The sequence below is a fragment of the Salvelinus sp. IW2-2015 genome, linkage group LG7 (genome assembly GCF_002910315.2).
Source record: "Salvelinus sp. IW2-2015 linkage group LG7, ASM291031v2, whole genome shotgun sequence".
Classification (NCBI taxonomy): domain Eukaryota; kingdom Metazoa; phylum Chordata; class Actinopteri; order Salmoniformes; family Salmonidae; genus Salvelinus; species Salvelinus sp. IW2-2015.
The window spans coordinates 17,331,740-17,354,619 of record NC_036847.1 but is presented as its reverse complement, the minus strand read 5'-3'; the positions used below and the strand labels follow the sequence as shown (position 1 = coordinate 17,354,619).

The 22,880-nt window shown below is 44.8% G+C and overlaps 1 protein-coding gene across 3 annotated transcripts; it reads left to right on the top strand.

Moving 5' to 3' along the window:
- Nucleotides 1-2,133: 2,133 nt before the first annotated feature.
- LOC111966506 (bile acid receptor) lies at nucleotides 2,134-21,307 on the top strand. Of its 3 annotated transcripts, none has more exons than XM_023991200.2 (11): nucleotides 2,134-2,241; nucleotides 9,389-9,530; nucleotides 11,288-11,653; nucleotides 11,881-12,021; nucleotides 12,709-12,839; nucleotides 13,392-13,490; nucleotides 13,605-13,704; nucleotides 13,935-14,051; nucleotides 14,209-14,301; nucleotides 20,060-20,173; nucleotides 20,396-21,307. In XM_023991200.2, exons 2-11 carry the CDS (start codon nucleotides 9,434-9,436, stop codon nucleotides 20,596-20,598), a joined length of 1,461 nt encoding a protein of 486 aa, XP_023846968.1. In that variant the 5' UTR covers nucleotides 2,134-2,241; nucleotides 9,389-9,433; the 3' UTR covers nucleotides 20,599-21,307. The 3 variants fall into 3 exon arrangements, 2 of the variants coding, with proteins under 2 accessions (XP_023846968.1, XP_023846969.1); XR_011480181.1 differs by having other exon boundaries at nucleotides 2,158-2,241; nucleotides 20,041-20,173; nucleotides 20,396-20,908; XM_023991201.2 differs by having other exon boundaries at nucleotides 2,158-2,241; nucleotides 20,399-21,307.
- Nucleotides 21,308-22,880: the final 1,573 nt, after the last annotated feature.

The window sequence follows — 22,880 nt, the reverse complement described above, 5'->3', positions numbered from 1 at the left end:
CCCAAATACTTCTGGCAGGGCAATAATAGTCCAGCTCTAATGAACTTCAATGGGAAGTGCCTTTGAAAAATAGAAAGTCTGTTGCAGGATAAAGCACTGGAACGATAGAGGGAAGAGAAAGAGAGCAAGAACAAGAGAGATCTTAGCTGTGGTCTTCAGGCGTGCCGGTGTACTGTCTGACCGTCCAATGGTTTGTATGTCAAAGCTTCACAACAATGTTGCTACTAATCCATGCGATCCATAACCGGCGCGGTCCCAAACGAAAACAACCACGACCTAGAGCGGTCACACCGATGATTGAGTTAAATAGTTTATAATCTACACACGCTGAAAACAAACACAACTTCTGCAGCATAGCACACACAATCAAACTGTCGCGCCACCCAAGAGCTCCTCCCCAAACAGCTGAACGAGCTGTCTTTATTTCCTCCTTCCTTACTGCTGATGCGCTCTTAAAGTGGCAGCGCACGGTGAAGGCTCCGTGTAGGATTTCGCCACAAGGCAACAAAATAGGAAAAATGCCAAGGGGGTGAATACTTTCGCAACCCACTGTATACAATTTGTTGACACCACTCGGAGACTTGGATACACATTATCCAAAATGCTAATCAATAAAAATGTCTGTTAAATTCGCTGCTCTGTTTTGCTTGTTTACAGCGGGTCATTTCAGAGGGAACTGTCAGAGACAGTCTCGTATTGTTACATCACCAACATTTAGAGAATAAACGCGGCAACATGGCCAAACTCTCTCTCTCTATATATGGCTCTGGTATTATATATTTCACCATATTTATCCAACTGTAACCTTGACTTTATCCCATGTACACTCAACCTTAATTAATCATGTCACGTGCAGATCAAGCCTTATTCCTGACCTCTGACCTTTCCACTCCACACTCTGGTAGACCCTGGGGGAGCCTGGTAGACCTGTCACTGGAGTTAATGTTCCTGGAATACACAGCTATGTTGTTTCTCTTCATTAGTGGAGTTATTCTTATACTGTCATGTTAGTGAAGAAAACGAGCAATGGAATTCTGACCCCGGGAAACCCTCCACTCACTCACTCACTCACTCACTCACTCACTCACTCACTCACTCACTCACTCACTCACTCACTCACTCACTCACTCACTCACTCACTCACTCACTCACTCACTCACTCACTCACACGCACACACACACACGTTTTCCCTCTCACACACATACACACACATATAAGTGACATTGAGGGCCCACCCAGAGAGGAAGGAAAGGTCAGAACAAAACTATCACGATGGGTTCATTGAGAAGATGAACTGTGTGGGGGGCTGATATCGTACAGTGACATTGAGGGAGTAGGAGTATGTGTGTGTGTAGTCGTCGTCGGTTGTGAAACTGAGGTTGTGTTCCTAGGCAGTCCCAGGGCTTCTTACGGAGGGCAGCAGGAAGAGCCAGCGATAGCGGGCCATCATCCATCACCGGGATGAACAAGAAGCTGTTTATAAACACACAATGCTGGGAATGTCATAATGAGCCTTCTCTCTCTCACTGCAGGGCCAGGGCCCACACCATCACATCCACTTTCCCCTCCGTTCTTCATTATGGTGCTCCACATACTTCATATACATCCCTCGATGCTCTCTAGTTTCACACAATGCAATTCATTGGGGGAGGTATCAATTACAACTTCAGATATCACCTCATGACGTAGGCCAAAGCAAGGTGTACACTCTCTCAGGAAAGATTTGTCAGTGTGATGATTTGACTTGAGCTAAATTCTAAGGTTTGCCCACCGTGGCCTATATATCACTGCATAGTAATAGGTGCGTATATTTCTTTGCAGGCATTATTCATTATAATAAATGACTGATCATGTTTGGGGAAAGAATCGCATACATTACATTTCACAGTCAATAACCTTGTACACTATACAGACATCCTACTTACTGTATTTACCTCTGCTAAATCTACTCTGAGAACCCCTCTTCTTGAAAGAAATCCATGGTATTTAATACCCTAATCTACCTCACACAATGTTTCTGATATTGTGTCCAGTCTTTTGTTTGAGAGGGAAATCTCTTCTTTGTACTTGTGAGTGTGTGTATGCGCGAGTGTGTGTAGCGTGTGTGTGTGTGTGCATGTGCATGTTTGGCAAGTGTAGGGTGTCAGAGGCTGGACTGCAGTCAACGTTACAAATGTAAGGGGAGGACAAATCAAGAGGCTATCAGAAGAGTCAACACACAAGGAAGAAGACCACCACTGGTGAGTTCAAATCACAATTTTTAATACATTTTCCTGGATGAAGAGTAACAGCCTTATTTTAATATGAACCTTTATTCAAACTCTGCTATGGACTCTGTGTATTTGGAAATCTTAGTTTGACCATCATTTCCCCCAAAGCCTCTAGAATGCGTCCTCTTGTTAATGTGAAGAAGCTCAGCGGTGTCCTACTTCTCTTGAGAAACTTGCTACCTGATAGATGAAGTGCTAAGGAGCCATAATGCATCTTACTGCCTTACAGAGAGATTTAGAAGTTTTAACAGTGTGCTTTGGAAGGGTAATCAACTAAGTCTACTGTTTTTTAAAATTAGTTTTATGTTTATTTTTACACATTAGTGATACATGCAAGAAGGAACTGACATTGGACAGGTTAGAGAGGTTTGGTGGTTACACTTGGACTTTAAAAAATATCTTTGCCACCGTGTCAAGTCAGTGTTTTAACATGATTCTGTGTCCTTTCCGTCCTGACAACAGTAGCCTAACACATTTATGAAAGTTTTTAAGACCTGCTTTTACAAACAAGTAATGGATAAGGAAAATATAGTTGTTAAGCTTGCATCTACAGTATGTAGGGGGAAAACCAAAATCTTGATTCTGTGGAATCCATTTGAGAGAGAATCATTTTTTGAAACCTGCAGTTGTGCTAGCCGAAGTTTTCTAAAGCAACAACAGTGCCCTACATTTAGGTAAACTGTAATCAAAGATTTTAATTGTGAATATTATGTTAGTAATTATGTTAGTAATACACACAAACGCGCACGCGCACACACACACACACACACACACACACACACACACACACTGACCCCTCAAATGTAGCACTGGACTTTACCCACAAATCCATCTACTGGCCCTCCCTGCAAGGCCACTCTAATCTAACGTAAGTTTCCTGTAAACACAGTAAACACTGTGCTATCTGAATCAGGCTACCAGCAAACAGTGTGCAGCGATAAATAGACAAACAAGGGGACATGCTGAATGAAAGAAAGAGAAATAGATTATTTGTGTGCTTACTGCCTTCAGTCCACATTTTTTGTGAATCAAGGGTAAATATTTTAAGCCCTCCCTTACCCCACCCTCCTCCTTCTCCTCCTCCTTCACCTCCGCATCCTCCTCCAAAAAGCTTCCCTTGGGTATGTGCAACATGCTCAGGCCCTTGTCCAACAAAGTGACAACTAGGCCAGACTAGGAGATCCATGGCCACATGTACACACTCCAATAAATTGTCCCCATCTCTAAATATGATGGGAAAAAGGAATGAATGTGCATGCAGTCGTTCCCTCCGTTATCCTGCAGTATGAGAGATATCAAGGGTTTGTTTTGCCGGATATGTGAGGACATGACTAATGTAACAATGCAAATGACAGAGGAACATAACAACAGAAGTCTTTCCTGGGATTTGTTAATTTACTTTTACAATGACCAAGAGGAATCAGATAAATGTAATAATGACATAGTGTATTTGGGATTTCTCTACATCGGGGACCTTAGTCAGTTGTTCCTAGGTATCAGATGAAGTGATATTAGATGGATCCAAAGTTGACACAATGTTAATGTGAAGTTGCTTTATTGGGAGCTATGGAGAGAAATTGCGAGTTACTGTAACAGAGACGATCAATATAGAGGGTCTGTTTTTCTGCGCAACATCAAAGCTTTTATGCATAAATGTTTTTGAATCATCCAGAATCCACCAATAGTCAGGTTTGCACCCATTTCTCCAAACTCTACAGTATGGACCTGTTTAGAGCCTCCTCCTCTGTTGATTGCTCTTTTACCTCGTCCTCACTTTACAGGAGACCTGTAGTTTCCCACCAAGGATTCAAATTCCTCGAGTGTCATGTTTGATGCACAACACAGCACAACGCAACGCATGTTCATCTATATCCAAAATTATTTAGACCACTCCCCAACCTGGGGTTGCCACCTCTTTCCAGACAGCCCTTATTGAAGGTTCAGCTCATTGGGAATTATGAGTTTGGCACAGTTACAATATACTGGAAACCATTAGTGAAGAACAGAGGACTGCATGCCTGAGCATGAGTTAGTGAAATATACAGGTGTCGGATCTTAATTTGACCAGCTTCGTCGCAGGAGTAAAATAGTCCTGCAGCAGGAAGAGCAGCAGTATTTGATTATAAAAAGTGATAATTTCTAAAACAAAATTAGTTTTGATAGGCTACAGTAAGCTATAGTTCAGGATACACTTGTACTTCATAGTGGAGACTAATATCTATCTTGTGTTATTAAGCTACACTGAACAAAAATATAAACGCAACTTGCAACAATTTAAAAGATTTTACTGAGTTACAGTTCATATAAGGAAATTAGTCAATAAAAAAAAAAAAATTAGGCCCTAATCTATGGATTTACTGGGAATACAGATATGCATATGTTGGTTATAGATACAGTTGAAGTCGGAAGTTTACATACACCTTAGCCAAATACATTTAAACTCAGTTTTTCACAATTCCTGACATTTAATCCTAGTAAAAATTCCCTGTTTTAGGTCAGTTAGGATCACCACTTTATTTTAAGAATGTGAAATGTCAGAATAATAGTAGAGAGAATGATTATTTCAGCTTTAATTTATTTCATCACATTCCCAGTGGGTCAGAAGTTTACATACAGTCAATTAGTATTTGGTAGCATTGCCTTTAAATTGTTGAACTTGGGTCAAATGTTTCGGGTAGCCTTCCACAAGCTTCCCACAATAAGTTGGGGGAATTTTGGTCCATTCCTCCTGACAGAGCTGGTGTAACTGAGTCAGGTTTGTAGGCCTCCTTGCTCACACACGCTTTTTCAGTTCTGCCACAAATTTTCTATAGGATTGAGGTCAGGGCTTTGTGATGGCCACTCCAATACCTTGACTTCATTGTCCTTAAGCCATTTTGCCACAACTTTGGAAGTATGCTTGGGGTCATTGTCCATTTGGAAGACCCATTTGCGAGACCCAAGCTTTAACTTCCTGACTGATGTCTTGAGATGTTGCTTCAATATATTCATAATTTTCTTTCCTCATGATGCCATCTATTTTGTGAAGCGCACCCGTCCCTCCTGCAGCAAAGCACCCCCACAACATGAAGCTGCCACCCCCGTGCTTCACTGTTGGGATGGTGTTCTTCGGCTTGCAAGCGTCCCCCTTTTTCCTCCAAACATAACGATGGTCATTATGGCCAAACAGTTCTATTTTTGTTTCATCAGACCGGAGGACACTTCTCCAAAAAGTATGATCTTTGTCCCCATATGCATTTGCAAACCGTAGTCTGGCTTTTTTATGGCGGTTTTGGAGCAGTGGTTTCTTCCTTGCTGAGCGGCCTTTCAGGTAATGTCGATATAGGACTCGTTTTACTGTGGATAAAAATACTTTTGTACTTGTTTCCTCCAGCATCTTCACATGGTCCTTTGCTGTTGTTCTGGTATTGATTTGCACTTTTCGCACCAAAGTACTGTCAGAGTCTAGGTGATATGGGTAAGGCGGAGTCAGGCGCAGGACACAGAGATGAGTAATAATAGTAACTTTACTCAAAAATAATCTTCCAACAAGGAGAACGAAAATCCAGAATCACATAAACGAGACAACTGACAACAATAAACACGCACAAAACCATGACGGCTCCAGAGGGCTAAATAGGGAAATAATTCAAACGTAATGGGAACCAGGTGTGTACAATACAGACAAAACAAATGGAAAAAGAAATGTAGATCGGTGGAGGTTAGAAAGCCGGTGACGTCGACCGCTGAACGCCGCCCGAACAAGGAGAGGCACCAAGCAAAGAGGCACTGAGTTTGAAGGTAGGCCTTGAAATACATCCACAGGTACACCTCCAATTGACTAAAATTATGTCAATTAGCCTATCAGAAGCTTCGAAAGCCATGACATAATTTTCTGGAATTTTCCAAGCTGTTTAAAGGCACAGTCAACTTAGTGTATGTAAACTTCTGACCCACTGGAACTGTGATACAGGGAATTATAAGTGAAATAATCTATCTGTAAACAATTTTTGGAAAAATGACTTGTGTCATGCATAAAGTAGATGTCCTAACTGACTTGCCAAAACTATAGTTTGGTAACAAGAAATTTGTGGAGTGGTTGAAAAAATAGTTTTAATGACTCTAACATAAGTGTATGTAAACTTCCGACTTCAACTGTACCTTACAAAACAAGTAGGGGCGTGGATTAGAAAACCKYTCAGTATCTGGTGTGGCCATCATTTCCCTCATGCAGCGCGATACATCTCCTTGCTGGATATTTGGGTGAACTGGAACACGCTGTCGTACAAGGCGATCCAAAGCATCCCAAACATGCTCAGTGGTTGACAATATCTGGTGAGTATGCAGGCCATGGAAGAACTGGGACATTTTCAGCTTCCAGGGATTGTGTACAGATCCTTGCGACATGGGGCCGTGCATTATCATGCTGAAACATGAGTTGATGGAGGCAGATGAATGGCATGACAATGGGCCTCAGGATCTCGTCACGTATCTGTGTGTATTCAAATTGCCATAGATAAATTGCAATTGTGTTCGTTGTCTGTAGCTTATGCCTGCCCATACCATAACRCCACCGCCACCATGGGGCACTCTGTTCACAACGTTGACATCAGCAAACCACTCGCCCACACTACGCCATCTGCCTGGTACAGTTTAAACCGGGATTCTTCCGTGAAAAGCACACTTCTCCTGCGTGCCAGTGGCCATCGAAGGTGAGCATTTGCCGACTGAAGTCGGTTACGATGCCGAACTGCAGTCAGGTCAAACCCTGGTGAGGAGTAGAGTATGCAGATGAGCTTCCCTGAGATGGTTCCTGACGGTTTGTGCAGAAACTCTTCGGTTGTGCAAACCCACAGTTTCATCAGATGTCCGAGTGGCTGGTCTCAGACGCTCCCGCAGGTGAAGAAGCCAGATGTGGAGGTCCTGGGCTACCGAGGTTACATGTGGTCACAAGGCTCATTTGAATGTCCTGCGACGCAGGAAAATTTGCAGCGAGAACAGAGTGATCAAATTAAGATACTATATCTGTATCTAATTAGTCACCGAACTATTATTACTTTTATCACTTCATGTTATGCATGTGTGCATATACTGTATGCATCCTATGTACGGTGTACCTTCTCATTTGCACTGCTTGCTCAGCACAGATGCTCAACACGTGGGATAGATCAAGTCTAATTAAATTAAATCCTGCTTGTTGCTCGGCTTGGTTCACACACAGGCCAGTGTAATGAGACAGTTGAGGAATGCGGTGAGGGTGGGAAGGACACCATAAGTTCTCTAGAGTCAAGCTGCATGTCAAACCCAATCAGGGAGAGGTAAGGGCAAATCTAGGGTCTCTCTCTCATCAGGGCTCAACTCGACCCAGTCAACTCTGGAGGGGCATCCGAGTCCCCCAAACTCTAAATCTGCCCAGCGTCAAATATTAACTGCAATACAAACAAAGCAGTGGAATAAATGCCCTGGGGGCTCCAAAGCTTCATTAAATAGTACCCGCAAACACCAGTCTCAACGTCAACAGTGAAGAGGTGACTCCGGGATGCTGGCCTTCCAGGCAGAGTTCCTCTGTCCAGTGTCTGTGTTCTTTTTCCCATCTTAATCTTTTTTTTTTATTGGCCAGTCTGAGATATGGCTTTTTCTTTTTTCTAGATGGCCAGCATCCCGGAGTCACCTCGTTGACGTTGAGACTGGTGTTTTTTGCGGGTACTATTTAATGAAGCTGCCAGTTGAGGACTTGTGAGGCGTCTGTTTCTCAAACTAGACACTCTAATGTTCTTATCCTCTTGCTCAGTTGTGTACCGTGGCCTCCCACTCCTCTTTCTGTTCTGGTTAGCGCCAGTTTGCGCTGTTCTGTGAAAGGAGTAGTACACAGCGTTGTACGAGATTTTCAGTTTCTTGGCATTTTCTCGCATGGAATAGCCTTCCTTTCTCAGAACAAGAATAGACTGATGAGTCTTTGTTTCTGGCCATTTTGAGCCTGTAATCGAACCCACAAATGCTGATGCTCCAGATACTCAACTAGTCTAAAGAAGGACAGTTTTATTGCTTCTTGAATCAGTTTTCAGCTGTGCTAACATAATTGCAAAAGGAGTTTCTAATGATTAGTTAGCCATTTAAAATTATAAACTTGGATTAGCTAACACAACGTGCCATTGGAACACAGGAGTGATGGTTGCTGTTAATGGGCCTCCGTACACCCATGTAGTTATTCCATAAAAAATCTGCCGTTTCCAGCTACAATAGTCATTCACAACATTAACAATGTCTGCACTGTATTTCTAATCAATTTGATGTTATTTTAATGGACAAAAAATTTGCTTTTCTTTCAAAAACAAGGACATTTCTAAGTGACTCCAAACTTTTTAACAGTAGTGTATACACTCAGATGCTCACACATACACTAATACACATACACACTCATACAAACAAACATGCATAAACCCGCGCGTGCACACCCACACACACACACTACCCACCCAGGGAGAGTAACTACAGCATAGTAATAGTATACTGTGTAGTGTAGATGGGGAAGAGTATTAAAGTTATCAGGATGTTTATGGAAAATAGAAGAAATATTACAAAGATTGACCACTGGTCATGTCAAGTTTTGTTGGTACAGAGACAAAATAGCAGTGAGTTACCAGCTACAGCTAAACCATTGATCCAACGCTGTGATCTCCTCTCCCACGACACACACACACTCAGGTGGGTGATTATTGGGTCCCTGTTGCTCCATGGTGGGGTGGGATCCATCCACCCAGGCCAAACCTGAGCTCCCCACCAGGGACAGGCCCCCATCTGACAGGACCTCTCTCTTCCCTCTGAACATTCAGCCAGGGCAGCTGTTTGGACATGAGTCCCATCTCTCTCTTCTTCTCACACTCTCATCGCTGTCCCTTGTCTCCCCGTGATGCCTCTCAGAGGAGCAGAGATCCATCACACTGCCACAGACTTCAGCTGCACGCCTCCACAGTGGACAACAGTAACCTTTAGTTTTGCATCATAGAGGGTAGCTTAAAATAGGCAATGATATCACAGCTAGGAGACTGAGGAGACCTGTTGTCAGCGTGGATATAAAAGAATGTTTGGAGAGTTGCAGATTCCTCAGATGTGTGGTTCCCTGTGTGTGTGTCAATAGATTAAGCGGGTGTTCCTAAGGACTGACTGTAGATCAGGTGTCCAGATGAGAGAGTGGAGTGAGTCGGAGATGACCATGTCTGCCGGTGGTTACCTCTCCGCCTTTGATGGATACGGCATCTCCGAGCCTCTGCAGTACTACGGTGAGCGACTCTTTTGATCTGGACTGTCTGCAATTATACTAAAATAATCTAGTCAGATTTTGTAGGGGTTATAAATTGTCTGCAATACTATGGTATGCTGATCCAAACACAATTTATCTTTATACATACCCTGTAATTGTATGGTGATGACCTAATTGAATCAAAATGTCATGATTAGACATTTATATTCCACATGTTTATGCTTGCTTTGTTCTGCTTTAGTTGGTGTGTTGCTTTTTTGTTCAAATGTTTAGTGCCATATGGCCTGCAGATTAGAAAGGGAGACTTGTAGGGATACATAATGTGGGTCTAACCTTATACATTTAGAAAATAACTGTCTTTATTTGTATTTTTTCCCAATACACAGGATGTTAGCTAACAAAAAATGTCATTGGAAAGAGGGGCTATTTATAATGGTTGCAGTGGAGAGTTATGGCCTAATCCGAACTATGAGGCTTCTTTCTTCACATTGTTGTCCTCTCCTCTCCTAGCTGGACGGATGGATATGACAAGCTGCATGATGGGGGGTAGTGTTAGTGTGCGTGGGAAGGAGGGAGACCCGGGTGTTTACACAGTGCTGAAACGGTTTACAAACAGAGCTCACCATAGCGTTGTCACACAAGCACAAGCTCAGTATTGGCCTCCATTCTCACCAGGACAGGAAACATCTGGGAGACACAGAGGAGAGACGGAATGAGTTAGGAAGAGAAGAAGAGAGAGAAGAGAGAGAGAGAGAGAGAGAGAGAGAGAGAGAGAGAGAGAGAGAGAGAGAGAGAGAGAGAGAGAGAGAGAGAGCGCAATGGGAGGAAGGCTAGAGAGTCAAGGTTCTAGAAGAGGGGTGAGGATGGTTGTGGTTGAGGATGGGGTGAGTTTTGGGATTCAGAAATTAGGGGTCATAGGTCAGAGGTTGGACTCTAGAAATCACTGTGGTATTCAGTCCATGTCAGGGCATCAGAGTTGTGGACAAATATCCATGCTTATATGGTAAGAAGACACTCGAAGTGCGCCTGAGTACAATGTAACTTGTACAACCCCTAGTATTGATGCATTTTGAGAAAGGATGTAACTTCTAGTCATTGTTGGTCATAATCATTCAATTTTTTGTGTTTAAAAGAAGAAACCTCTCACTATTTCAGTTATTTTCTGAACTAATAAAATGCCAAGAGACTCAGGTTATGGAAGAGGATCTTTCTGATCAGAGTGACTGATTTAGGGCTGATCTGTGACCAGCTCTTCTCCTTATAATGCAGATGTGCTTCAGAAAAGCTGCCAGGGGTGACACATGTTCCCTCTGTGGACTTGGGGCTTGAAGTTACAAAATGTTCACAGCTCCACCGGCTACCCCGATACGCTCACAAAACATTCATACGCTCACAAAACATTCATAAAACTCTATAAAAAATATCAAATTCATAAACAACGCTGTAACCTCTCAGCTGCATCCTGTTTCCACAGTCCAAACTGGTTCACAAGGTCTTGCTCTGATGTTTTTTTATTACGCCCCACAGGACAAATAAAAGGCACGTACGATTGTGGACAAGGAACACATTCTTGTGATGCACTTTGACTTAAAAACCAGTTTGACAGTAATAATGGCTCTGGTAGAAAAATTAATTAATTTAGTAATATGTGCCGGTGGACCCTCTAGGTTAGCCACTAGACGTTCCCAAATCCACTCCTGTGGTGCACGTAAACTTAACCGGAGTGACCAGGACAAAAACACTTCATTAATTTTGTGTTGTTATCCCATCACACAGATGTGCTGGGGGACCCTTTGGGCTACTCTTTCCAGGAGCCAGACCTACAGGGCCTAGCCTTCAGCCAACAGCAGTACAGCCCTGTCAACCTGCAATTCTCTGTCTACGAACCACCGTCCTCCCAGCCATGCCACCCACCCTACACCCACCCCTACAGTCCCCACTGCCTGGAGGCTCCCTGCGAGCCCAGCCCGGAGCCCCAGTGTGGAGGCCTGGGGAAGGGGGGTGGCGGAGGTCTGCCCCTGGTCAAGAGGACCAGGCTGGGCCCTGGAGGGCGGGTGAGGGGCCTGGATGAGCTTTGTGTGGTGTGTGGAGACAAAGCCTCTGGCTACCATTACAATGCCCTCACCTGTGAAGGCTGCAAAGGTAGGGGAGGCAGTGTTTTAATCAAAGTTTACAACAATATTTGGGAGGGTCTATCTGAAAGTTTTGTCACAGAGCCTGCTACTTCTGATTCTGTCTGAATATGTGTTTATAATTTGAATGGGGAAATCTTTATCTGGATTAACTTTAATTGAAATGGACCCCAACTAGAGGTGGTTGCTACTCAAACCAATGTCATAATCTGTCATTACTGTACTCCTGTGCTTCAGGTTTTTTCCGAAGGAGTGTGACAAAGAAAGCAGTGTACCGGTGTAAAAGTGGCGGAGGCTGTGAGATGGATATGTACATGCGGAGGAAGTGCCAGGACTGCCGCCTGCGGAAATGTCGTGCTGTGGGCATGCTAGACGAATGTGAGTGGAACATACTATAACAAAATGCCTCAGGATAAGACCCAGATGCAGACAGTCTGAATCACAGATGTTTATTAACAAAACAGGGGGCAGGCGGACGACAAGTCAAGTGCAGGCAGAGGTCGGTAATCCAGGGCAGAGTCAGTAAGGTACAGAGCGGCAGGCAGGGTCAGGGCAGGCAGGGTCAGGGCAGGCAGGGTCAGGGCAGGCAGGGTCAGGGCAGGCAGAGTGGTCAAAAGAGAAACAGGAGTACGGGAATACACGCTGGTAGGCTTGACGAGGCAAGACGAACTGGCAACAGACAAACAGAAAACACAGGCATAAATGCCCAGGGGATAATGGAGAAAATGGGCAACACCTGGAGGGAGGTGGAGACAAGCACAAGACAGTTGAAACAGATCAAGGTGTGACAGTAGGGATATTTGAACTATTTTGAACTGAAAGTGATGTGAATAAAGACAAAGTCTGATAGCAATAAGATCAAGAATCGTGACCAGTGACCATATATCCAATTTAAAGTCAGGCGGACTTAAACATATTTCATTGCTAAGATAACCAAAATACCTTGGACATGGATCCCTTGCAAAAATGTGCTATATCTCAATACATCTCCCCCAGTTAAATAAAGGACAAATAAATTAAAGATAATTGCCTATGTGAGTCTGACAGAGGCAGCTGTGTTGCCAGGTCTGCTGACCGAGGTGCAGTGCCAGTCAAAGAGGCTGAGGAAGGGAGCCAAGCACAGAGGAGGAGGGCCTGAGGAGGAGGAGAACATGGAGAGCAGGAGCGTCAGCTCCACCAACAGGCTGCTAGGACAGGTACATCCCTTTCTCCTCTCCTCCATTCAAACTTTCTCATCTAGTTTTCTAACCTTAAGTGTTTTGGTTAACTTTCTTGAATATTATTAATGGGGAAGACAATGTAGCTTGCTGTTTTTGAAAGATACCCCAAGATCATATTATTTGTCCAAAGCAAATATCAAAGCGTCTAAATAGTTACATACCTTTGGAGGATAATCTGGTAGAATGGATTGCACCACTGGAGTACCCGGATCTCTTCCTCAGACCCCAAGTTAACTTACTTTGGTTCATAAGTGGCCCTCTCCCATATGACTTTCTTGGACTTCCAGTTTAAGTTCTTGGACCATCAGGGGGCATGTCCCAGATCACATTTTTGGACAATCGGATAATTTTATACGCCAATGCATATGTCTTTGGAATGCTCCATCAGTAGCCTGAAACACTTGTGAATGATTTCTTATGGTGGCGTCCTATAGTACGAACCCTGCTTATACTCCAAGTCTGTTTCAGAATGATAATTTCACTCAGCAATCAACTGATCTGTTGGTGATGCATTTCCTTCCATGACAGGTGGTGTCTGCAAATCTGTCAAGAGAACAGAATCATGTGCTGGACAGGATGGTGGAGGCTCTTCGGCAGTACAGGGCGCAGTACACTGTACACTGTAGGGTGGGTTGCTGATTAGAATAGTAATTCTGTTTTCCGTGGATTGAGATTTGAAAGATGTGTTGTCATTTTCCTTCCCATCTCATTGAGAGCTTATGCAGGCAGTTTTTTCTGCAGGTGTTTGAGTGGACTTGTACAGAGGATGGTGGAGACAGACTAATGGACGTGGCCTCCCCTCCCTCTCAGAGGCTGCTGCAGTTTGCCAAGAGTGTACCTGGTGAGTTGAGCCTCATCTCGTACATCAGCTTCCTCTCCTTTCTTGTTTCTGCACTGATATGAAAGAACTAAACAGGTCAAATGGAAAGCAAATACCTGGTAAGCATACATAATTTTGCTTTCGGCTACCATATGTTTTCAGATAAAAAAAGTATTTCTCTCTCTGTGGCCCCTCTGCTTCTGAATGACCTCCTGCAGTATTAACTAATCTAGCGTCTGGTGTCCGTGTAGGCTTTGAGCTCCTGAACTGCTCGGACCAGAGCACCCTCCTCTCTAGTTCCTCTGTAGAAGTCATGTTTCTGCTCTCAGCGCAGCAGTTCACCCAAAACCCGGCAGCCTATAGTCCAGGTACTGACACCACTACACCACCATGAGGATTGTGGGTGTCTGAGTCATTTGGCCTGGCTCCAATTCAGCATACCGAAGAGGTAGAGGATAGGGATGAAAATGGAACGGAGCCAATTATGACATAGAGCTAATAGTTTTRCCCCCCTTATTTTACAAGCACTACAGCCTTTCAACATCTCAACTCATCATTGGCTGAAAACCTTGGAGTCCAAGGAAAACATTCATAGTGGGACTGGCCCTCTAAACCCAGGTAAGGCACACTGTCCTTATTGTTATGCTGGTGAATGAGGACCCAAAAGCGACTTAACAGAAACAGAGTCTTTATTCCAGTCTTAAACAAAAACGATACTCCTGGATATTATCTTAGGTAAATACAAAACAGGAAAACTGAAATCCTCTCGTCAGTAGAGAGGAACGACTGGAGACGCGACCACAGACTGCAGGTTGCTTCGGGAAGGCACAGGCCGTAGCTGACATAGACACCTGCTCACACGCAGCATCTGAAGAAGGCAAAAACACGACAGGGCGGAACAAGGACACAGAACAGCAAACATCAAACAAGGATCCGACAAGGACAGAAGCGGAAAACAGAGGGAGAAATAGGGACTCTAATCAGAGGGCAAAATAGGGGACAGGTGTGAAAGAGTAAATGAGGTAGTTAAGTCAATGAGGAACAGCTGGGAGCAGGAACGGAACGATAGAGAGAGAGAGCGAGAGAGGGAGAGAGGGAGGGGGAGAGAGAGGGATAGAAAGAGGGAAAGAACCTAATAAGACCAGCAGAGGGAAACGAATAGAAGGGAAGCACAGGGACAAGACATGATAATCAATGACAAAACATGACAAGTACCCCCCCACTCACCGAGCGCCTCCTGGCGCACTCGAGGAGGAACCCTGGCGGCAACGGAGGAAATCATCAATCAAGAACGGTCCAGCACGTCCCGAGATGGAACCAACTCCTCTCCTCAGGACCGTAACCCTCCCAATCCACTAAGTACTGGTGACCACGTCCGAGAACGCATGTCATGATCTTCCGTACCTTGTAAATAGGTGCGCCTCGACAAGGACGGGGGGGGGGGAAGACGAACGGGGGCGAAGAAAAGGCTTGACACAGGAGACATGGAAGACAGGGTGGACGCGACGAGGATGTCGCGGAAGAAGCAGTCGCAGCGACACGGATTGACGACCTGAGAGACACGGAACGGACCAAGAACCGCGGAGTCAACTTGCGAGAAGCTGTCGTAAGGGGAAGGTTACGAGTGGAAAGCACACTCTCTGACCGCGACAATACCTAGGACTCTTAATCCTACGTTTATTGGCGGCTCTCACAGTCTGCGCCCTGTAACGGCAAAGTGCAGACCTGACCCTCCTCCAGGTGCGCTCACAACGTTGGACAAAGCCTGAGCGGAGGGAACGCTGGACTCGGCGAGCTGGGACGAGAACAGAGGAGGCTGGTACCCAAGACTACTCTGAACGGAGATAGCCCGGTAGCAGACGAAGGAAGCGAGTTGTGAGCGTATTCTGCCCAGGGGAGCTGTTCTGCCCAAGACGCAGGGTTTCGAAAGAAAGGCTGCGTAATATGCGACCAATCGTCTGATTGGCCCTTTCTGCTTGACGTTAGACTGGGGATGAAACCCGGAAGAGAGACTGACGGAAGCACCAATCAAACGACAGAACTCCTCCAAACTGTGACGTGAATTGCGGGCCTCTGTCTGAAACGGCGTCTAACGGGAGGCCATGAATTCTGAACACATTCTCAATGATGTTGTGCCTCTCCTTAGCGGAAGGAAGCTTAGCGAGGGGAATGAAATGTGCCGCCTTAGAGAACCTATCGACAAACCGTAAGAATCACAGTCTTCCCCGCAGACGAAGGCAGACCGGTAATAAGGTCTAAGGCGATGTGAGACCATGGTCGAGAAGGAATGGGAAGCGGTCTGAGACGACCGGCAGGAGGAGAGTTACCTGACTTAGTCTGCGCGCAGTCCGAACAAGCAGCCACGAAACGGCGCGTGTCACGCTCCTGAGTAGGCCACCAAAACCGCTGGCGAATAGAAGCAAGCGTACCCCGAACGCCGGGGTGGCCAGCTAACTTGGTAGAGTGAGCCCACTGAAGAACAGCAGACGAGTAGAGACAGGAACGAACAGAAGGTTACTAGGACAAGCGCGCGGCGACGCAGTGTGAGTGAGTGCTTGCTTTACCTGTCTCTCAATTCCCCAGACAGTCAACCCGACAACACGCCCTTAGGGAGAATCCCCTCGGGTCGGTAGAAGCCACAGAAGAACTAAAGAGAGGATAAGGCATCAGGCTTGGTGTTCTTCTTTCCCGGGCGATAAGAAATCACGAACTCGAAACGAGCGAAAAACAACGCCAACGAGCTTGACGTGCATTAAGTCGTTTGGCAGAACGGTGTACTCAAGGTTCTTATGGTCAGTCCAAACGACAAAAGGGACGGTCCCCCTCCAACCACTGTCGCCATTCGCCTAGGGCTAAGCGGATGGCGAGCAGTTCGCGGTTACCCACATCATAGTTGCGTTCCGATGGCGACAGGCGATGAGAAAAATAAGCGCAAGGATGGACCTTATCGTCAGAATGGAAGCGCTGGGACAGAATGGCTCCCACGCCCACCTCTGAAGCGTCAACCTCGACAATGAATTGTTTAGTGACGTCAGGAGTAACAAGGATAGGAGCGGATGTAAAACGCTTCTTGAGGAGATCAAAAGCTCCCTGGGCGGAACCGGACCACTTAAAGCACGTCTTGACAGAAGTCAGAGCTGTGAGAGGGGCAGCCACTTGACCGAAATTACGAATGAAACGCCGATAGAAATTAGCGAAACCGAGAAACGCTGCAACTCGACACGTGACTTAGGACGGGCCAATCGCTGACAGCCTGGACCTTAGCGGGATCCATCTGAATGCCTTCAGCGGAAATAACAGAACCGAGAAATGTGACAGAGGAGACATGAAAGGCGCACTTCTCAGCCTTCACGTAGAGACAATTCTCTAAAAGGCGCTGGAGTACACGTCGAACGGCCTGAACATGAATCTCGAGTGACGGTGAAAAATCAAGGATATCGTCAAGGTAACGAAAACAAAGATGTTCAGCATGTCTCTCAGTACATCATTAACTAATGCCTGAAAGACAGCTGGAGCATTAGCGAGACCGAACGGCAGAACCCGGTATTCAAAATGCCCTAACGGAGTGTTAAACGCCGTTTTCCACTCGTCCCCCTCTCTGATGCGCACGAGATGGTAAGCGTTACGAAGGTCCAACTTAGTAAAGAACCTGGCTCCCTGCAGAATCTCGAAGGCTGACGACATAAGGGGAAGCGGATAACGATTCTTAACCGTTATGTCATTCAGCCCTCGATAATCCACGCAGGGGCGCAGAGTACCGTCCTTCTTCTTAACAAAAAAAAACCCCGCTCCGGCGGGAGAGGAAGAAGGCACCACGGTACCGGCGTCGAGAGTAACAGACAGATAATCCTCGAGAGCCTTACGTTCGGAGCCGACAGAGAGTATAGTCTACCCCGAGGGGAGTGGTCCCCGGAAGGAATCAATACAACAATCATACGACCGGTGAGGAGGAAGGGAGTTGGCTCTGGACCGACTGAAGACCGTGCGCAGATCATGATATTCCTCCGGCACTCCTGTCAAATCACCAGGTTCCTCCTGAGAAGAGGGGACAGAAGAAACAGGAGGGATAGCAGACATTAAACACTTCACATGACAAGAAACGTTCCAGGATAGGATAGAATTACTAGACCAATTAATAGAAGGATTATGACATACTAGCCAGGGATGACCCAAAACAACAGGTGTAAAAGGTGAACGAAAAATCAAAAAGGAAATGGTCTCACTGTGGTTACCAGATACTGTGAGGGTTAAAGGAAGTGTCTCACATCTGATACTGGGGAGAAGACTACCATCTAAGGCGAACATGGGCGTGGGCTTCCCTAACTGTCTGAGAGGAATGTCATGTTTCCGAGCCCATGCTTCGTCCATAAAACAACCCTCAGCCCCAGAGTCTATCAAGGCACTGCAGGAAGCAGCCGAACCGGTCCAGCGTAGATGGACCGACAAGGTAGTACAGGATCTTGATGGAGAGACCTGAGTAGTAGCGCTCCCCAGTAGCCCTCCGCTTACTGATGAGCTCTGGCTTTTACTGGACATGAAATGACAAAATGTCCAGCAGAACGCAATAGAGGCAAAGGCGGTTGGTGATTCTCCGTTCCCTCTCCTTAGTCGAGATGCGAATACCTCCCAGCTGCATGGGCTCAGTCTCTGAGCCGGTGGGAGGAGATGGTTGAGATGCGGAGAGGGGGAACACCGTTAACGCGAGCTCTCTTCCACGAGCTCGGTGACGAAGATCTACCCGTCGTTCTATGCGGATGGCGAGTGAATCAAAGAGTCCACGCTGGAAGGAACCTCCCGGGAGAGAATCTCATCTTTAACCTCAGCGTGGAGTCCCTCCAGAAAACGAGCGAGCAACGCCGGCTCGTTCCATCACTGGAGGCAGCAAGAGTGGGAAACTCTATAGAGTAATCCGTTATGGATCAATCACCTTGACATAGGGAAGCCAGGGCCCTGGAAGCCTCCTTCCCAAAAACTGAACGATCAAAAACCCGTATCATCTCCTCTTTAAAGTTCTGATAATCGTTAGAACACTCAGCCCTTGCCTCCCAGATAGCTGTGCCCCACTCCAGCCCGACCAGTAGGAGTGATATGACGTAGCGATCCGAGCTCTCTCTCTTGAGTATGTGTTGGGCTGGAGAGAGAACACAATATCACACTGGTGAGAAAGGAGCGACACTCAGTGGGCTGCCCAGAGTACCATGGTGGGTTATTAACCCTAGGTTCCGGAGACTCGGAAGACCAGGAAGTAGCTGGTGGCACGAGACGAAGACTCTGAAACTGTCCTGAGAGGTCGGAGACCTGAGCGGCCAGGGTCTCAACGGCATGACGAGCAGCAGACAATTCCTGCTCGTGTCTGCCGAGCATTGCTCCCTGGATCTCGACGGCAGTGTTGCGAGAATCCGTAGTCGCTGGGTCCATTCTAGGTCGGATCCTTCTGTTATCTGGTGAATGAGGACCCAAAAGCGACTTAACAGACCAGAGTCTTTATTCCAGTCTTAAACAAAAACGATACTCCTGGATATTATCTTAGGTAAATACAAAACAGGAAAACTGAAATCCTCTCGTCAGTAGAGAGGAACGACTGAGAACGCGACCACAGACTGCAGGTTGCTTCGGGAAGGCACAGGCCGTAGCTGACATAGACACCTGCTCACACGCAGCATCTGAAGAAGGCAAAAACACGACAGGGCGGAACAAGGACACAGAACAGCAAACATCAAACAAGGATCCGACAAGGACAGAAGCGGAAAACAGAGGGAGAAATAGGGACTCTAATCAGAGGGCAAAATAGGGGACAGGTGTGAAAGAGTAAATGAGTTAGTTAGGAGAATGAGGAACAGCTGGGAGCAGGAACGGAACGATAGAGAGAGAGAGCGAGAGAGGGAGAGGGGAGGGGGAGAGAGGGATAGAAAGAGGGAAAGAACTAATAAGTACCAGCAGAGGGAAACGAATAGAAGGGAAGCACAGGGACAAGACATGATAATCAATGACAAAACATGACACTTATTAGATACAGTATACTCACCACCATAGTATCCCATCTTACGAGCTTTATTTGCAATACTATTTGAAGAGAGGTTCAACGGATAAGGTCATTTTTTTGACGTTTTAGCTTATTTTCCACTACAGGCAAAAAAAAATATGCTAGCCCGGAGAATATGGACATTGCTAAATAACCAGCTAAACAACTTATTAAAAACTGTTTGGATGAAACCAAAACACGTAAGTRGAAAATATGCTAAAACTAGTCAACTAAATAGTGAACTAAAACCTTCAAAGAAGTTAGAATGAAGTGTTGCAGTGGGGCAAAAAAGGAAATGGTGTGTTTTTACTCTATTCTTCAATTGTGTGTCTTAGCTAGTGTGTCTGTGTGCAGGAGTCAATGAGGACCTGCTTGGACCGGTGATCAACTTCTTCCACAGCATGGCAGCATTGGGGGTGACCGAGGCTGAATATGCCCTGCTCACTGCTACAGTACTGCTATGCTCAGGTGATTGGCTCTCTATGCCTGACACATTACTGTATGAAAAGCAAAATGTATTTATTAATACATTTTTAATACATATAACACAATACTTTTTTATTAATAAAGACACACTTTTTATTGACTGATCATTTTCCTCCAAGAGTGTCTGAATATCTCCTCTAGCTTGCCCAGATAGTGATGACAAACTCATATATGTCGTTCTGTCATCTACTGTATCTCTGTTAGCAGACGAAGCGTCGCTGCGGGCGGTTGCGTGTGTGGAGAGTTTACAGGAGCTGATCCTCGAGCTGCTGTCCAGGGTGTGCGGAGCCTGGTGTGGAGCCCAGGGCCCTCAGGGAGCCCAGCGCTTCGCTCGCCTGTTGGGGAGACTCACAGAGCTGCGCACGCTACAACACAACCACCTCACCCTGCTCCGACAGCAGCCCTGACACGGAACCCAAACCGGCTGCGCACGTGCGCCATCGTGCGCTATCGTGCATACATTTATTTTGCCCCCCCACACCAAACGCGATCACAACACGCAGGTTAAAATATCAAAACAAACTCTGAACCAATTACATTAATTTGGGGACAGGTCGAAAAGCATTAAACATGTATGGCAATTTAGCTAGTTAGCTTGCACTTGCTAGCTAATGTTAATTTGCCCTATTTAGCTAGCTTGCTGTTGCTAGCTAATTTGTCCTGGGATATAAACATTGAGTTGTTATTTTACCTGAAATGCACAAGGACCTCTACTCCGACAATTAATCCACACATAAAACGGCCAACCGAATCGTTTCTAGTCATCTCTCCTCCTTCCAGGCCTTTTCATCGTTTAACTTATATGGTGATCGCATCTAAACTTTCATTGCATTACCATGACTACCGGCAAAACAGTTTGTCTTTCAATCACCCACGTGGGTATAACCAATGAGGAGATGGCACGTGGGTACCTGCTTCAATAAACCAATGAGTAGATGGGAGAGGCAGGACTTGCAGCGCGATCTGCGTCAGAAATAGGAATGAGTTCTATTTTAGCCCTTGGCGTCGCAGACGCTCGTTGGCGCACGCGAGCAGTGTGGGTGCAATAATTGAATAACATGGATTTCTAAATTTATTTTGCGACGCTCGCGCACGCGACGTGTCCGGTCTGGTCAGCATGTGAGACAGTCAGCCCTGAGACAGACAGCCCTGAGACAGACACTGAGCACGGAGAGACAGGGATACAAATAGTTTAACTAAAGACTTAGTTAAATAGTTCAAATAAACACTTAATTTTGTATGTTTTCTCGAATTTGTACCCAAAAAATGTAAGTAACACTATTGGCCATTTATGATTATGCGGTTTATCATAAAAATACCATTCTTTTGAGTGACTGGTTTTTACTGTAAGGTTTAAAGTCACAGACCAGTATTAAACCAATATGAGTTTTGTTATATGGAGTACACAGATGTATTAAAAAAGTATTTTATCATACCTTGGCAGTCATCGTGTTTGTGTCAACTCATTTCCAGGATGAAAATTAATCAACTACCTGGCCATAATACTTCCATACACCACTCTGGTAGATCTGTTATACCTTGTTCTCTTGGAGTTTAAAGGGATAGTTAACAAAAAATATAAATGATTTTACACTTACCTAGGATGTTGTCGGTCGACAGTAGTAGCTTGGCAGTTCAGTGCAAAACAGTTTATTGATATCAATTGTGTCTAACATCAGAAAACATGGCAATACACCTTACAGATACCTCAGTCGTCCAACTTCTATTGCAACATAATCACTCCCACTCAGTGATAAAGGGAATTATTTCTCATGGTTGTTGAATATATTTTCTTCAGACTGCTTTAATAAGTGCTCCACAAAGGGAGAATTCCTATTTGCTACTTTCAAAAACGAAATCACTCTTAAAACACTATATGTGGAAATGTAAGTAAAATGTAAAAGTAAAGATATATTCAATGTTCTGTTCTGATATATAACTGTGCCACTGTAAAAGCTGTGACTAGTTATCACTGTTGATGGCAGTAAAGCATAGTTGGGTAGAAACACATAAATCATACAGTCAAATATTGTTTGACAGATTCTAAAGTACATCAAAAAGTAATTATTTCCTTACATTTTGTGTTATGTAATCTATGCAAACTAAAAGACAAAAATAAAGAGAATACACATGGATTAATAAAATAATCATTTAAATAAATTACTTTAATCACTATGCACAACTTAATATTTTCAATACTCAGTTCAGTTGTTCCCTTTGTTCATGGAAGTGTCCAAATGAATAACTTAATTCAAGACATATCTACATGAAGAGAAGAACCAAAACTATTAGTAGTGCTTTTGGGGATTTTTTTTTATAGCATATCTACTATTTTCTTACCATTTTGTGTTTTGAAGTTGTTGTATATGTTTTAAATTTATTTGTATAGTTATATTTATTATTTTCTTTTTCAAGACATACACAACACATGTAAACACAGAAAAGGAAAAAAGGTGACGTGACCAGAAGGAGTATATAAAAACAGAAAAACAAGGAGACAAATACAGCAGTTAAGCAAACAAACAATACATACAAACATACATGGAAAGATAAAGCTAATTAATGAAGCATCATTAACTGGAATATAATAATTGTAGTAGTAATTGTAGTAATTGCAGTAGTAATAACAACAGTAATAATCTGAACAATTATATTGTTAAAAAGCAGAATGAATTAACCCCATTTCACT

Coding starts and splice junctions, on each gene's coding strand:
- LOC111966506 (XM_023991200.2), top strand. CDS start 9,434: ATGAGAGAGTGGAGTGAGTCGGAGATGACCATGTCTGCCGGTGGTTAC. Junction 12,022..12,708: donor TGTGGGCATGCTAGACGAAT/GTGAGTGGAACA, acceptor CTGTGTTGCCAG/GTCTGCTGACCGAGGTGCAG. Junction 13,491..13,604: donor AGTACACTGTACACTGTAGG/GTGGGTTGCTGA, acceptor TTTTTTCTGCAG/GTGTTTGAGTGGACTTGTAC.